The sequence below is a fragment of the Rhea americana genome, unplaced genomic scaffold, assembly GCF_003343005.1.
Source record: "Rhea americana isolate MKP2758 unplaced genomic scaffold, rheAme1 scaffold_149, whole genome shotgun sequence".
Lineage (NCBI taxonomy): Eukaryota > Metazoa > Chordata > Aves > Rheiformes > Rheidae > Rhea > Rhea americana.
The window spans coordinates 1,947,931-1,965,274 of NW_028185583.1; the positions used below are offsets into that span (position 1 = coordinate 1,947,931).

Here is a 17,344-nt window from a genome sequence, read left to right on the forward strand (position 1 = left end):
AGTCTCTTTTAGAGTGCTGCATTTAGAGGGGAACTTTTTAAATTCATAGCTGTAGAGTTTTGGAGGCGCATCTGAAGACATCCAAGACTACATCTTACATATACATCTRTAAACTCCCATTGAAGTCAATGATCTAAATTCTCATAATAAATATGACTTGCATAAGCTTTTATATAACAAAAATGAATATTTATTATATTCTAAGGAAAGTACTGACATTGGTGTCACCTTTATAATATTTGTCTTTCAATTCAATAAAGTAAGTCAGTCAGTCTGATTTTCTTTTCTTTATTCATCCCTTCACATTTTGGGTTTTATTTTCTTCCTCTGTCTTTACTCATTTCGCTCCCCAAATGTGGCATATTTGAGAAGGTGATTCTGCCTAGACAGCTAGAAAACCCTTAACTACATGTACACTTAAAGCTGTTTCACAGTTTTGATCTGTTAGTCTGTTAATGCCAATATACTTTTTGCATCCTTTCACATTCTTCATGCAGTGATTCTCTTTCCATCCATATCTTTAAAAGGTCATTGGTGTTTACACCATCAGCAAGTTTAGACATTACACAGTTGTACTGGCTGGGTCTCAATTCATTGTTAGTTCTTCCGGAACTAACATTTCATCAGCCATCCTGCCSTGTAAAAAAAGGTTTTCATTATAACTTAATTCACCGTCATTGTGTCTATTATTTTCCCTTTCTTTCTACATATCTTTGTCTTCCAGTACAAATGTCCCTATCATTTACACACTCTGTTCAAATATTATCTCAATGTATGTCATTCCCATTATATCAGTCTCTGTTCTTCTCTCCTATAGCCTTAGATAGGTTAGTCATAATGTTGGTGTTGCTCAGCACCCTCCACCCCCAGCTTACTTATCATTGTCACCAGAATTTAGACCTTGTMGTTTCTAGAGAAAAATGCTTGTTTCCAGTTATGAGGTGCTTTACGACCCATGTACAGCCCATACAGCCGAGAGAGGTGGCTTTCTATTCCTAATTTGCTTTATTCTCTATTCTGCCCACTCGCAGGTGTTGCTTGTGCAATCAGTGGGAGTTCCACATATGGAGCAGCTGCATGACTGAGCTTTTAATAGGTCTTTTCCATTTCTAATTTTTACAAGCTGGTTCTAGCAACAATCTAAAAAATGTTGCATGCTGATAATGAAGTCGATGCAAGTGAATATCATTAGTAAATGGAAGGGGCTAGAAAAGGGTGAGAGAAAGAAAAAATAGCTTTATATAAGCAAGTCAGTATACATTATCCTACTGGAATAGCTATTTTTTTTCTCTACAACTCCCSCTTGATCAGTGTACCCTTGGCATTTAAATTACTTCCAAATTACATTTGATATGTAATTTACAGCATGATTACATCTGAACTGGGCCCAGAGATTTCCCCTGGCAGGAACACAAAACATCCAGGCTTGACTTGGCCCAACTCTCTTCACATAGTCTATTGATAGAAAGTTGTTCTTAGCTGGAGGGCCATCACTTTTAAATAAAATTGGACTAAAAGAGAAATTATCCTGGGATTCAGCAGCTTTTTGAATTTTCATACTGGATTTTACATTAGCTCATAAGGGTGTAAATCAGCAGTAATGTCACTGAAGCACCAGGTTAACTGAAAACAGGTAATACTGCTCTTTTTCTTCCCAATAAATTACCTATCTGCATCAGAGAAGGACTGTTTCCAGGCTGCAGAGATGCATTTAGGTGTGACTGCATGCCTCACCCTGGGGGATTCCTTTACCTTATGTGTGATTTTTCAAATGAAGCTATTCACCARTTTGCCAAATTCTTCAAATAGCATATAGCATAAAGTATTTATAGAGAGTTTTTCTCCTGGGCAAGCTGAACTGGTGGAAATTGCCTGTAGAAAATTGAAACCCTGATAATTGATTTTGCTTGCTCTTAAGGTATCAAAAGACTTGAATCTTTCCAAGAATAAATCAAAAACTGTTCAGCAGCAAACCATGGGGAATTCCACCAGATTCTTAGAGTGGTTTCCTTGCTAAGATTCAGAAATTATATTCTTACTGATGTAGATTTACAATTAAATTATTTGCTTAAAATAGTTAAGTCTATTATCTATTGGGATTTTCTATGTCAGGTAATCTGACTGTGCTGTTAACTGCCATTTGTAGCCAGGATCTATGAATTGTAGAAGAGAAAACCTGGCAAACCTTACGTATATGAGAAACCCCTGAGGTCATAAAAAACCCTTGAGGTCTTATTAGAAGGCAAATCATAACCTCCCTACACTGTTGAGACTGATTTAGAACTAGGAAATCTGTAGAAATTTGATGCAGTCTGTAACACCTTGTTTATGTATGCAAATAAATGCAAATATGTTATTTTTCACTTTCTTTTTTGACACRGGACTAAGCAAGAGAGAAATGATTCCTGAGTAGCTCACCATGCAAAATGTCTGATTGGTCCAGATGCTTACAGTATTTCTATAGAAGTAAATTAAACCCAGTGGAGATCAGTCTTGACAAGCTTAGCCACGGGACCTTGCAGGCTCTCCCAACACTTGTTCAGGTATAGCTGCACACAGCAGGCAAACACCACCAGACTCAGCAAGCTTCGGACTTCTAGACCGCTGCTTACACACCACTGTGCTCTTGCATCTTAAGACCTTTATGAAGGCTATTTCTGGAAAAAAATATTCAGATATGTTATACTTTCATTATATATCTAATACACACAAGTTTATCATGGTATAAGTTAGTGTGGTATATTATAGAAGTGTATTATGGTATAACTATATTTTAATGGTGTGTGTTTAAACAGAATGGACSAATTTTATTTGCAATACAATTAATGGAAGTAGAAATATTACAGGAATTGATTCTGCCTAGCTACAGTAYAATTTGAAAGATTTATATCTTTACAAAAATAAATCAAAAACTGTTCAGTAGCAAAACCATGATGAACTCCTCCAGATTCTTAAAGGGGTTTCCTTGCTAGAATCCAAAAATTACTCATTGGTGCAAATTTGGCACTGAAATGCCAAGCCATGGCAGTCCACTGCAGTCAATATTCAGGTGTATGATGTGATTAGGAATGGTTACTTCCAGATTTTCTTGTTCTTCAGGCCTCCTGGAGTAGAGCATCTATCGTTGTCTTCAGAAGGGTGCAGACTGCTCTTCTGGACAAATGCACAAGGCAGGAGACCCTCCATAGATTCTTCACCTCCTGTAAAGAGAGTGGAAACAGGCCAAAGTTGTCTGTGTGGCTTCCAAGAGATATTAGGTTTCTGCAGAAATTAAGCCTTCATTTAGGAGAAAAAAAGAAATGAAGACTTGTAACTGCTCAGTAGGTGGGAGCTGAGTGTTGCAGTTGAGGGATGGCCTGGGGGAAGAAAGGAAAAGATACATCAAAAAAAAAAAAAAAAAAAAAAAAAAAAAAAAATTAATGGTGAAAAAAAAAAAAAAAAAAAAAAAAAAAAGGTCAAAAGCTTTTTAATGGACTTTAACCAAAGCAGTATTGTCTGCAGACAGAATTTGCATTTTTGTAAGCCCTTGATAGTCTTAGAGGGAGATGGTAAACTTGAACTTGTAGGTCTTTCACTTAAACCTTCCCATGACACACACACACACATACACAAAAAAAAAATCCCACAAATAGTTTCAGTGCCAATGACATTAGCAATGGGGTGGGTGTGGGGAGGCATCAGTAGGTGGGAGCTGAGTGTTGCAGTTGAGGGATGGCCTGGGGGAAGAAAGGAAAAGATACATCAAAAAAAAAAAAAAAAGACAAAAAAAACAAAAGCTGGAATAGTGATGACTTAATAAGGACCTTGTCCTTCCACACGGTAAGGCTGAATGCATTGAATATCATATAGAGCAAATGATAAATATAGGTAGAAAATTACAGGTTAAATTATTTTTTTCCCTCAGGAAACCTGTTTCTTCAGTAGGTTTAGGTTGCTTTTATCCATGTGTAATCCAGAAACAGGTTAGAAGACAAGCAATTCCAATGCAACGTTCCAACTGACTGCACAAAGACACTTATATGGTTATGGATCTGTAATCCAGCTCATAGAATCCAGCTGGAAAAGAAATTCCACCTTCTAGCAGGAAACTCTAAAATAGTAGGTCTAACTTTAATCTGGGGAAGTTACATTTCTTCTTTTTCCTGAGGATTAGAGAAAGATTTTCTTTCTCTTCCTCTAAACAGGCACATAAAATGCCCAAAGCATTCCAAAACCAGAAACCTCAACAGCAATGCAGATTTCACAGTCAGCATTTTCAGTAAGCTCATTCCTCTGGTTTAGCTCATCAGGTGTAACCATCCCAGCAGGCAGATTCAGAATATCCAGTGTTTTCAGTATATGAATTGACCGTACGACAGTTTCAACACATACTCTAAATTTCTCAGTTTCCATTTCCTATCCCATTCTTTAGATGATTGTTTCAATTCACGAGCTTCTCTTGGCCAAAATGAAGCAGATTCCACTTAATTTTCTGTAGCTACACATATATAGTACCTACATAATCAGGAACGCTGATTTTATCTGCCCCTTTCCTTATTGTATCAGAAACTGTTTTCTTTACTTGCATTTTTAGGAACTATTCAGAACATGTAGCTCTGGATTTCTTGTGGCTAATTTTTCTAATGATGACCCCAACTACTTTCCTGTTTTCAGTGCCTGCTGATGTCCCAAACTTGTGACCACTCAGTGTATCATTGCACGCCATCTGAGCTGTGCTAACAGTCTGTGTGCAGGCTGTTAGCTTGTTGCAATGAGGAACTAACACATACAAGTTTCAACCAAAGTGAAAGAAGGTGAAGATGAATGTGCCTTACCTCGTGTTTGCTGAGGAGGGAGAATATCCTTCAGGTATCTACCACAGCTCAGCTGTTGCTTAGCTCCTTGGTAGATCAGTTGTGTGTTTTGATCYCCCAAACCCTGGTGCTGATTTTATTTAGAAAGAAAAATCAACAAGGAACAAGAACAGGAGAATTCTCCAGTCAAAACAGTAGAAGCACAAGGAGCCTGCACAAATACTCTTAYCTTCTATTGTATTTTGTTCACTGAATCTGCCATATCACAGACAACCTCAGAGTTTTATCTCCTCTCAAAACATGTCCAGCAAGCTTCTAACCCCTTCCAAAAGATTCTCAGCAGAGATTTCCAACCTTGTAAGCTCCTTCATTATTCTTAAACCTGTGACTTCTTCAGGAGCACTACTAAGCCACTCTGAGTGTCTAAAGATACGAAGATATGAAGATATGATTTTTCCTTAAGTCCGGATGCCCATGCATCCCCAGATAATATGAGCTGCCTTTTCCAAGTAGACAAATTACTAGAAATCGCAAATTATTAGTAAGAAACCATCCAAAGTCTTTCTGTGTGTGTTCTTTCCCCCACTCATACACTATCTCCACAAATATTGCAGGACTTTTAGTTCTCTCCAGGGAAAGTCTGGGATGCTAGTAATATATAGAGTATTTTTTGAGAGAGTACTCCTTGATGCTGAGGTATCCAGTATTGTTTTCTTTTATATCCTTCATAAATAAATTGCAAAGTGTTTCTGGAACCTCTAGAGCCATGTAACACTGGTGAGCATGAGGGCGTACTTCAAGTCATTATAGTACACACTTTCTTTTCTTCCTGTTCCTGTTCTGTGCCTTTTTTTTTTTTTTTTTTTTTTTTTTGGTGTGTGTGTGTGTGTGTGGCAGGCAGCTAAAGTTCTATTTCTTCACTGGCCACCATTTCCAGTGCCTGCCTATTGCTTCTCGATCATTTGCATATTTGACATTAAACTCTTCTGTACCTTCTCTCTAGGAAATGCACAGCAGAGGGTCTTTAGGCCATCTAATATCTCAAGAGGAAGATGCTGGTCCCTGAGAAACAGCATACAACTGAGCTACCTGGTGAGTGCTCTGCTGCTTATATAGACAACTTCTGGACAATGTAAGTTGGCACAGTAATATGCAGAAAGTAGGTCAGAGAGGTTATTCTGGCAGCAATGAGAGCATTTATTTGAGGGCTACTGGATTCAGAGTGACAATTAYGCCAGCCATCTCTTTAGCACTGCTGTTCAGCGGCAGCAACCAAAGGGCACCATGGTGGCCAGAGGTTGGGGCACTTTCCCCATGAGGACAGGCTGAGGAAAGTGTTCAGCTAGGAGAAGAAATGGTTTCAGGAGCTACTGCTCCTCAGTACATATGAGGAGTTTATCAAGAAGACAGAGCCAGGCAGTCCAAAATGGTGKGAGGTGGGAGGACAAAAGGCCACTGAGAACAGTCAGGCGGGAAAACAGGTTGCCCAGAGAGGTTGTGCAGTCTCTGTCCTTGGAGATTTTCGAGACTATAAAGGCCAAGCCCTTAGCAATCTAGTCTGAGCTCATACTTGACCCTGCTTTGAGCAAGAGGCTGGACTAAAAGCCTCCTGCGGACCCTTCCAGCTCTAATCATCCTGTGAGTCTATGATCACAGATCAATCCGGTTCATAATAAATCCAGCCCAAATCCAGGTTGCAAAGAGCAGGCACAGCTGAGTGCTCACATCCTGGAAAGACATTCAGGGTTTTTTTTTGGTGCAGACAGAAGAACTAAGTGTTTGACCAGTCCATACTCCATACAGACAGATTTCACACAGCACAGTCCATGAAGTCCTTGAAGGATTAAGACTTAACTTTCAAGGATAACAGCTGCATAGGGATCCTTCCTTTTTTTTTTCTTTTTTCTAAGGACCTGAATCTCTAATCGCTCATCCTATCTCTGTCAGAGAAGGGAATAGTCAACATAGCTGGGTCACACTGCCAACTAGCAGGCAGCCTCTCTGCTCACCTATCAGAGCCAGTCTCCTGCAAAGCTTGCATTCAGTCTCTGGAGTGCTTTTCTCCTGCTGTGTCATTCTGTCCTTCCCCCCTCACTTGGTCTTCCCGTTCCTCTTCTCTCAGCAGCAGGATTAAAGTACAAGTGTCCTATTGCTGTTGTGCCCTTGTCTGAGCTTCCTGCCTGACTTTTTTCTCCACTCAGCTCTTCTCCTTGCTCTGGTAAGTCTGACGAACAGCTTCCTTGCTGTCACTGCTTGTTGGCATGGCACATGGCTTTGATCTAAGTGCTTCCCTTCGGGATTGTCAGCCCACGTTTTCTAGGAATAGCCTTAAAAGCCTAAGTACCCTGTGGCATGTGTAAAGAAAACAGACAAGTATTTAAGGCCGTTRGTGAAAGTGAGAAATGCTTCTCTAAAGAGTGATTAAAAACATTTAAGCTGGGTTTGGTAGAGCTTGCCTTTATGCGAGAATAGGGGTCATGGCTGTTTTTCCACAGCAGTAAATGGTTGAGACTCAGATGCCACATAAGACATGAGGCAAGTGGAACCAGAAAGTCCCTGAATCTGGTTTCGTTCCATGTCTGTAAGAAAATGTGCCACGAAGCCTCCAAATCTTTCTTTGTTCTTTTTTTGTACTAGAAAGTTGTGCATGAATTCTAAAGCTATTCAATTGTGGCATGTAATTAATAAAGCTGATTTTATCACTGCTTTCTGAAGTAATATATAGGACACTGTCCAGGCTGTAACAGGGCACATGCATTTTTCTGAAGCGTAATTGGAGCTCCACTAGCATAGGCCATTCCTGAATTTAACATTTGCTTCTTTGAAGTTTTGCTGTAGTTTGGTCTGATGTAATGTCAAGGTGATGCTTTAGGTTTTATCAGCATATGCTGCCTGGTCTAATTTTGTGGAACACTTTGTTTTAGAGAATTTGAGTGTGTGTGTATGTGAATTTTGAGCATAAAGTGCTAAATACCATTACCCAGTTTAGAAGTGCTTAAAATAACTTCTGGCTGCAGAGCAGGTGCCATGTGTCTTTCTGCTGGATACATGCGGAGGCAAGAACTAAATATAGACAAGTTTGTAAACCCTCTAGAAGTTCAAGCTGCAAGAAAGGAAGGATAAAGAAATTCTTTTGAGAAGGAAGGGGAAGCTTTCTCTTTTTTTTAAAAAAAAAAAAAAAAAAAGATAAACAAAACTGTGATAATATACAAAACTGAGCTAAGAAGAGACCATTTTATTCTGTGCTTTGTTCATGCTGAGACAGTGTCTCCTGTGACGGCTGCAGAGTGTCCGTTCTTGCAGCATGAGAGGCTGGCTGACATGGCGTGCTGCATGCATGACTTTTCCAGCAGCAGAGGAATGGCTGTGGCAGCTCTGCTAAATCAGGCTCTGACTCTTGCTGCCTGACCTTTCRCTTTAGAAGTACTGACTGACTTCAAAGCACAGCAAATGCAAAGTGTCTGTAAACATGAAATGTTAAGGGTTATGATCAGAGTCAAACAAATTTAACGTGTTACTGGACCCTACTTAGCAGCACACTTTTTCTCTGACTGCAGCTTTGGCTACACCATGTGCTTAGCCCATTTCGGTGTCTTCTGGCCCCTTTGACAGATCCACTCACTGCTGTTGCCCTGAGCATCACTCTGACTGCGAGATGGCATGGCCAGGCAGTACTCCTGCAGAAAGGCATCACCCTCCAAGGGGTGTCCATCAATTCCCATTAGAGACTGGATTTTGCCTGTATCCCAAGGTGCTCCACTGCTCTCCTGATTTAAGCCAGGTATTTTACCTGTGATAGGAAGTGAATGGAGAGGCCGCACTCCCCCAGCCGGCACTGGCCCATTGTGGGGAGGCAGGAGCRCCTTCTTGCTGTCAGAGGTGTTTCCCACCTCCGGCGAGTGGGAGAGAGGAGCATTTCTCTAGACAGGCCCTGTCTTGTCTGGGCTGCGGCAGCCAGAGCTGAAGCACATTTAATAGCAACTCCCAAACCACCTTTCTGCAGTGACTTGCAGTTCTGTCCCCACTGCACATTAGAGTCCAGCATAGTAGCCTGGTTTTTTCTAACTAATTTTCTTGGTGCCAGGGCAGACTTAGAGTTTCAAAATTCTGCTGGGAATCAAGGTAGAACACACACCAGGGATCTGGGCTTGAAATTCAGTCTACCTCTGTCTTAAGCAGAGAGGGCTGAAACTCAAAAGACTATAGCTGATGTAGGAACAACACATTGCCATAGGATTAACTCTATTTTCCAATGAAAATGAAACTTTATTAACCATCTGGAGTGAATACCTATAGGAAACAACTACAACTGTCAGGGATCGAGCTTCCATCCAAGAAACAGGGCCAAGAAAGATACTGATCTGAGGGCCATGGAGCAGATCAGGATTTGTGAGCACAGTAGGAACACGGTAGACAAGATCCAAGACTCAAGCACAATCAGCTAACAGGTCATTCCCCTGCCTCACTGCATAAAATAGACTAAGGCCCCGCTGGACACTTAGGAGCCTGGAGACAACAGTAATTGTAGCAGGAGTCACAGAGGTCAAGAGGCAGATGGTGGAAATCGAGCTCGTCATCCTCCTCTCAGTCTGTTGGAAGTCCAGGAACCAAGGAATTCCCCTGCTATGCCCAGTCACCTAACTTTTAGACAATACTGTGTCTAAGACAGTATTTAATGTAAGCACTTTGGGGCTTGCTGAGTTTAGCACCATAAGCTTTTTATGGCCTGAGAAGGAAGAATTCCTAACATACATCCAGGTTAAACAGGCTGAAGCAAAAGGAGGACCAGGGCCAATTGCAATAAAATTTTCCAATATCAAAGGCTGTAAATGTGTTGTTTTTAGCAGACAATGGCTGCTCTGTCTACCTAAATATAAATCCTGTTACATTATGAAAGCTGTTACACAAAACAAGATGCAGAAGCCTTAACAGACATTGTGTTTATGCTGAAAGCAGTAGTCAGATCTCTGACTGAAATTTAGACTAAAAGTGAATAGAGTAAAATATTAAAATATTTGCTTGTYTGTGTAATACTTCAGCATGATCCAAGCTGTTAGCATCCTTGAATTAAAGGTTCATCACTTTGGATATTTTCTGTGGCTCACCTCTGCTTACTACTCCAGATCATTGGCCTAAACATCAGCAGGTGTAAATTGCCCTGGTTTCAGAGGCTAATTATGAGCTCCTATGAATTCCTTTCCAATCAGGAATTATATAGATTATACTAGAAAATATTTCCTCATAGGCCAACTTTTAGACAAATTGTGTCCTTGATTCAAAACATCTAGTTCCTCTTTAATTCACCAACGTGTTTCATTTATTGCTGAGAAACACAGTTTGTATATGAATCAATAGCCACCGCTGATTTAGAGCTTACTGTATTTTGTGTTTGCAGCTGCAGACTTAGTGAGCCACTAAGTGAAAATTTTAACCAGCCTGTGCTGATACATGAGTGTTACCATTAGGACTTAGGAAGGAAGTCAAGGCAAAGTGTCTGAGTGCAGCAAGGGCCAGCTGCTCTGCAAGGGACGGGCAGCTGAAAACCAACCATGATAATACAGACAACAGGACCAGGGGCCTCACTAACAAGGAGGGAGGATGTGGAGCAACAAGTTGGGGTCAGATGGGGTCTRCAGATGGTTATCAGGGTCAGGCACAACCCGGCAATCACCCAGCACATCCACAGCAATGAAGGCAAGCTGGGAAGCCAAACTGGTGGGTCCAGCTCAGGGCCAGAGTCAAGGAGGTCCAAGACTGTGGTCAGTCACTACTACCAGCTGTGATGGACGGGGCCAATGGTGAAGCTGAAAAGCAGCTCCAAGGGAAAGGAGGGGCAGGCCCTTGCTTCTARCTTTCTTCACAACAGCTCTTAGTAGTGACGGTGCTGGCCTTGGACTCTGCCAGCTAAACTYCCTCGCTTAACCAGCTGAACTCCTAGGAGCCGGAGGCGCTTCAGATTCTGGCAGCAAGAACCATGTCAACTTGTCCCTYGTTAAAAGTATGATGGGGAGATAGGCAGAAGGGAAATTCATATATGTAAATAGAGCATTTATTGATCCCATCTGCCTTCTGTGATGAATATATTACAAAAATAACTATTTATTAGAGATATATTTTATGAAACTTTTGTTCTGAAATGGACACTGAGTTTGTCTAGACAAGAACCAGTGATCTTGGCTTTTCTACTTGATTGATAACTAATTGCCAATTAGCTCAAATTAATGAATACAATTGTAAATACTAGTCTGAACATGTCAGAAATAAACACGCATTTTGTGGAGCTTCTGGTGTGGCATTTACAATAATGACACTGAATTTGAATTACTTGGCAATCAATTAACTCTAGTTAAACCAAGATCACAAGCTGTAGCTTAACATTCATGCTAACTGGAATTATTTACCTAAATTAGACGTTGGGTTTAATTTTTCAATAGAAATTAAACTCACTATGACATTAAATCATACTGATAGAATTCTCACTTTGCAGTAGTATAGTGACTATGCCAAAAGCAGGAAATAAAGAATCAAATCCACCCATCTGCCAGCATCCATGAGACAAGCTCCAACTACCCGCACAAGCCATTAATGTTGGTGAGTTTTACTTATAGAAAGACTGCAGGGGTGTGGTTTTGTGGCTAACGTCTTGCAGGCAACAGGCACCTCCTGAGCCACACTCAAAGTTTTTAACTATGGGCCCACGATTAATAGCTGATAGAGATGATAAAACACAGATGTCCGATTATCTCATCAGTAGGCACACCCAGATAGCTAGACAATGAAATTTTGAGATATATTGCCTTAGTAATGGCCATCACTGCAATTCCAAACATCACTTTGACTGCTAAGAGTTTAATAGTATACATGAGTCACATATTGCAATAAATTTCATCTCTCTCATCATACACTGCCTTCGGCCAAGTGAGTTTATGATTTTGAAAACTGCAGCCATTTAGATGCCATAGAAAATATACATTACTCTCGACTGAACAGGAAACAAAATGTTACTCTGTTAGCTCCTTGTTTTCAAAGCAAGTTGTGTTTTCAAAGGTAAGAAAGCAAGCACCTTACAAACTGGAACAGAAGCGACAGAGCTCTTTATTCCTCATCAGATACCTGACTGGCACTATTGTAAATTATATACTTCAAGGGATAAACAAAAATCAGACTGAGACAGAGAAAGAAAGGGCTCATGGCTATAAATAGTATCAAGTCTGTAGTCAAGCAGCAGTGTGGACTAGTTCCAGTAACAAGACAGATGCATATGCTGCTCGTCTGCTCTACGGCTGGAGGGCAATGCGGTGGTAAAGGCAGCTCAGCCTGCACTCTGAGTACCTCCTTCTCTAAACTGAGTTTTCAAACTGCTCACGGTCAAAGATGCTGCCCCTGCTGCTAGCAAGACTTGGCCTCTGCGAAGCAAGTGCTTGGGAAGCTCTCACCAGCTTGCTCCTCGCTGTGTCTTGGGGGAGTTACAGCAGCTTCAGGATAACTTGGGCACATCCAAGGGTCTTGATCTGCCTGACTGAGCATAGTTCTTCAAAAGGACAGGAAAATGCAAACTTCTCACTGCAAGCTGGTAACAAGTTATGTGAAATTCACACTGGAAAATACCACAAAATATCAAACATGTTACATCTGGTGGGTTTTACAATGCCATGATTTATTCTGTAGTTTGTATTTTGCCAAACAAGCTGTCAGTAGTATGCTTTAAGTACAAGAGAAGAGCGGTTTACAGTTGTTTATCTTATTGTAAACTGTTCTTTGCTGTTACTGTGACAGTACCAAGCCAGGTCATTGATCAAGCACCATGCTGGGCTGTTCACAAGCATGGTACAATTTTTAATTCACTGATTTTGATTTGAATACTCCTTTTTGATGATTATTGATTCAAAATGTGCCAATAGGTGAGAAACAGCAAATGAAAATGATGCAAATGTAAAGTGAAGCTGCCCATGTCAATAGCCAGCATCCTAGCTAAACAAACTGAGAAAAGTAAACGTGGCAAATCGTGTGTTCAGAGAGAGAAATGGTATGAAAGTCTGGTGTCATTTTGCATATCATTGGCAACAAGAATAAGAGCTTTGGTTTTTAAATATTGGTTTTGTGAAGGCTTTTCCTCTTGAAAGGTATGAAGTTTGCTTTTCTCCCTGAAGATTAATCACCTTAGTTGTTCATTTAAGTGTGACATATTCATCTAGCCAGAGCCAAGGGGTTAGCTGTTCTCCTTAAATTCCCCACAAAAGCACTCATGTGCTAGACAAGCTTTGTGAATGGTTACATGACCAATTTCATGTGTTTAAATTAACCCTACATTTATTTGCTGTTAGGTATTACACCAAGCATGGAGAATGACCGATCTTGTGATCACTGCTCCGAGCAGCAGCTTCTTGCTCCTACAGACAGCACGTCCGCCTCTCCCGAGCAGAACGGCCTCGAGGAGCCAAGCAGGGAGAAACCAACCTCCAGGTCCCAGCTACCCGCTCCATCTCCCGAGGGCCAACCGACTGCCCAGCCGAAAACGACAGTCTGTGACATCTCGGAGGAGCTGAGTCGGCAGCTAGAGGACATTATTAAAACTTACGGATCCGCTGCTAGTCTGATGGAGAAGGAAAGCGCAGCTAAAGGAACTGACAAGCCTGAGAAGGGAGAATTAGCTGGTAACGAGGATGCAGAATACGAAGATGCAAACGAGGAGAGTGAGAAAGAAAGGACAGCTCCTGGAGATGCTTCAAGAGCAAAAGAGCCCGGTGGCAGTAAGGAGCAAAAGCTGGAGAAGAAAATCCTGAAAGGACTAGGCAAGTACTTATGTAGCAGCCCTGTAGCCCTTCTGTGAGTCATTGCTTAGAACAGAAACAAAACCACCCTGGTCTTTGCTGTTTCCCATGTTAAACTTCTCATGGAAAACAGGAATTTCCTAGATACCAATGAAAAGCATCATAATTGTTACAACTTTTCTCTAATAATTTTTTTAGTACTTACCCCCAAAATACATGCAGACTATATCAGATACTAGTCTTTTTTAAAAGATGAAAGCTTAGGATTGTATTATGTCACATAATTCTTATATTATACTGGGCCACGGTATAATATAACTGTATATAGTTAGCCAAAGCTGTTAGCCAAAGTCTGACAAGGAAGTTTCTTCTTAGACTAAGGAAAATCTGTTATCTTGTTTATGAGTGAATATATTTTTTCTACCCTGCCTCCTCAAGTATGACTTTTTACCAGTCATAACTGAGCTAATGGTGCTACTATGTGAAATGGCCAAGAAGGAAGCTATAGAATAAAGTTTCCCTTATGCCTAGGTTATTTTTCATGCAGGAAACCTCTGGATTTGTCACAGCCCATATGCTTGTTCTTTCTGAGCATAGAAACTGGTCCCCTTGGCCACAGCAGGACTCCATTAATTGAGCTAGAAAGAAGTCTTTACGAGTTTTCGTAAAGTTTGTCCTTTCTGCTTGACAGCCACTAGAGAGCAATATCGTTACATCCCAGTCTAGCTACGTGTAATTTATTTACCTTCTTATCCTTAACTCCCACCAATCTTCAAGCATGTCATTTGCATGAGAACTCAAATCCAATAGCAAACTACACCTGCAGAAAAGCCATCACAGGGCATTCTTACAGGCAATGGACTAATCGTAGGACATAGCAGTATTTTTCCAAGTTCCTTGAATGTCCAGCAGAAAGAAAATTCCTCAGTTTCAGTTGGCTAGGCTTTGATGCGGTTATTGGTGCTTCTCTGAGGTAAGTGAAAACGCTACCAAAGCATGGTTCTCCAGCTGTACTTGCAACAAGTTTGCACTCATGGAGTTTGTTTTAACTGTCTTCAATTTTTTTTATTGGTGGTGAAGGGAGAACTTAATCTGAGATAGGGTATTTTCTCTGGAAGCAGTACGCCTGGAATGCACTAGAAAGAAGAAAGCAAATTGGCCCTCACCGCCCTTTGGGAAAGAGGGCTATCTGGGAAAGCACAGTCAAGCTCATTTCACCACAGCTATCTTTATCTCCAAGGATGCCAGGAACCTTCTGAAGTCCAAGAACAAGTAGTGTTCAAGCTCCAGTTTGTACTCAGGACTGAAATACCAAAAATATCAACCTAGAAGCAGGACAACAGTGGCTACACAATGATTTAGCTATGCATGTCAAGATAGCTATCAGACTGTTAATGTATTGTCTCTGTATCTAGAATCTTTTCACCAAGTCAGGGAACTGATTTACACCACTATCATTTATCCCAGACCTGGTTAGTAATACCCATTGCTATCTGACTGTTTCTACCCTCATCATAGTCTCTGTACCTCACTTCTTTATAGGGGTTGAGCAGCACAGAAGCTGAGTACAGCAGCTTTAGTTTGCACCTGCAAAGAGATTGGGCTTTTGGGTYTTCTAGATCTAGGCTCTCCTGTCATATGCATCACCTGCATGACCCAGTCATGTTACAAAAATGTTAAATGAAAAGCAGATAATGCGGGACAAAGTCAATGTTTTTCAGTGGCATTAGGTGTCTATGTGCCATTAGCACCTTTAAGAAACCACCCTCATAGTTAGAAGATAGCACATAACTGTGTTCTGGAACAGAAGAAAATTCAAGCACATTTTTTTTTCTGGTGGGTAGAAAGACACCAAAAATCCATAGTAACACCAGCTAAAAACTGCCTCTACCATTAAGTGTCTGCTTCTCTTTTTAAGGGAAGGAAGCCACCCTACTGATGCAAAGCTTAAACAAGCTGAATACACCAGAGGAGAAGCTGGACCTGTTATTTAAGAAGTATGCTGAGTTGGTTAGTATAGCGTCGGTTCTTTTCTGGGCAAACTGTCTGTACTTGAAGGTATAAGAAACATATGCTGTGCAACACAGTCAAACTTCATTTAGTAGTAGAGTCTGTCCTGTAAAGAGCATCCCCAAATAATTCTGACTGTTAAATAACAAATTATGGATGAGAAGAACATAAAAGTAAAAAGTAAGGAAGATACAGGCTTGACTTTGGATTAAATCTGGAAGGGGGATTTGGAAAGTTGATGAGGCAATATATATCTGTAGTTCAAGCTAAACCTAAGTAAATACTTCTGGGATAATGGAGCGTAACTGAGGGCAAGGATTCATCAATCAGTTCAGAGACTACAGCGATAATAAAAAAGCTCTKTATTAAATCTATTTATTCACCATTATTCTTAATATATTTTTCATAAGATTCGTAATATATTTTTCATAAGTTTATATATGTCTTTAATACTCTGAGTATAATTTCATTTTTCAAGGAGCAGGATATTTTACTCTAATCCTCTAAATATCTCTCCCTTCTTCAAGAGCCATGCGTTTCTCCTGTCATACAAACTGCTTTCATTAACAGATTATCCGTGATTATTTTACACAAAATTTTCATTGCATGTATCCCCAGTACATTCACTGGTGTTCATATAAACCCAGTTCTTGATGTAAAAGGTATTGCAACAGGTCAATAACCTTTCAAACAGTGATTATTTAAGTAAGACACTGGGTTAAGTAAGCTAAATAAGATATATACAGAAAGCCTTTTCTCTATGAACATCTTTTCAAAAGAGCACGATTCTCCTTTTCCTTGCATCATATATCGTTCTCAACAGCAAAACCAATCAGGTAATGCAAACTTTTCAATAATGTTTCATGTTACGCACATATACATTATTTCATAAAATTAAGCAGTAGAGAATTGGATCCTATTATTGCAATCTAAGATCTCACATGCTCCCAGCAAAGATGGAACTCCCGATCATCCATACCTTCTTCATCCTGGCCYACACACTGACTCTTATCTGGGATAAATCCACTGACTCAGAAGTTATTGAGACCTCAAAGGGAGGTGGCTTCAGACTTTTCCTCTGCAGGCAATGGGGATGCAACAACCTTGAGTCTTATAGCACAGCATTCAAGCCAACACTCAGGCACAGTCAGCATGTATAGACAGCTAATAAAGACAGGACAGATGCAGCCTTTTTCTTAGCCATTTTCTAAAGTACAACACTCAAGAATGCCAGCGAACCCCAAATCTGTACTTACGTCATTCGTCCTTCCTGACTCTGAACACTGTAGCCATGCCCCTGCTTAAAACAACTGTTACTCTTCAGAAAAAACATATTGGAAGAAAAATGCTGTAGAGGTAAGAATTACTATAATATCATCAAAACTTTGATACAGCTGGAGAAGACAGCAGGTCAAGCCTGTGCTTTAAATTATTCTCAAGTAGAGAGGAAAACAATAGAAATTAATAACAGGTAATTTGTAAATGGGTCTGCCTCAGGCTTTTGTAGATCCTTCACTGTTTGCTCCCTTAAGCAGGTTAAGAAAAGTGGAGCTATGAAAGGGTTTTACACTATCACGCCAACACAGAGAGGGAGATGGGTGAAATATCAGCTTTCAGAAATTAGTTTGACACTCCACAGCTGTTAAGGATTGCTGGCTCTCTTACCTTTTCCTTCTGCAAATTTTAAATAACTTTGTGTTTGAGTCTGTTGATTTAAAATACATATCAGTAATTTAATGAGAAGAAAAATAATACAAGGTTTAGTATAAA

General features: G+C 40.3%; 1 protein-coding gene across 1 annotated transcript in view; it reads left to right on the plus strand.

The window, feature by feature from the left end:
• The first annotated feature begins 11,355 nt into the window (after nt 1-11,355).
• Nucleotides 11,356-17,344, plus strand: part of TXLNB (taxilin beta) — a 35,488-nt gene continuing 29,499 nt past the window's right edge. Inside the window, exons 1-3 of the mRNA XM_085299279.1 lie at nt 11,356-11,384; nt 13,118-13,585; nt 15,483-15,574. Coding sequence (XP_085155405.1) covers nt 13,132-13,585; nt 15,483-15,574 — 546 coding nt within the window. The 5' untranslated portion in view covers nt 11,356-11,384; nt 13,118-13,131. The remainder of the gene's footprint in view (nt 11,385-13,117; nt 13,586-15,482; nt 15,575-17,344) is intronic.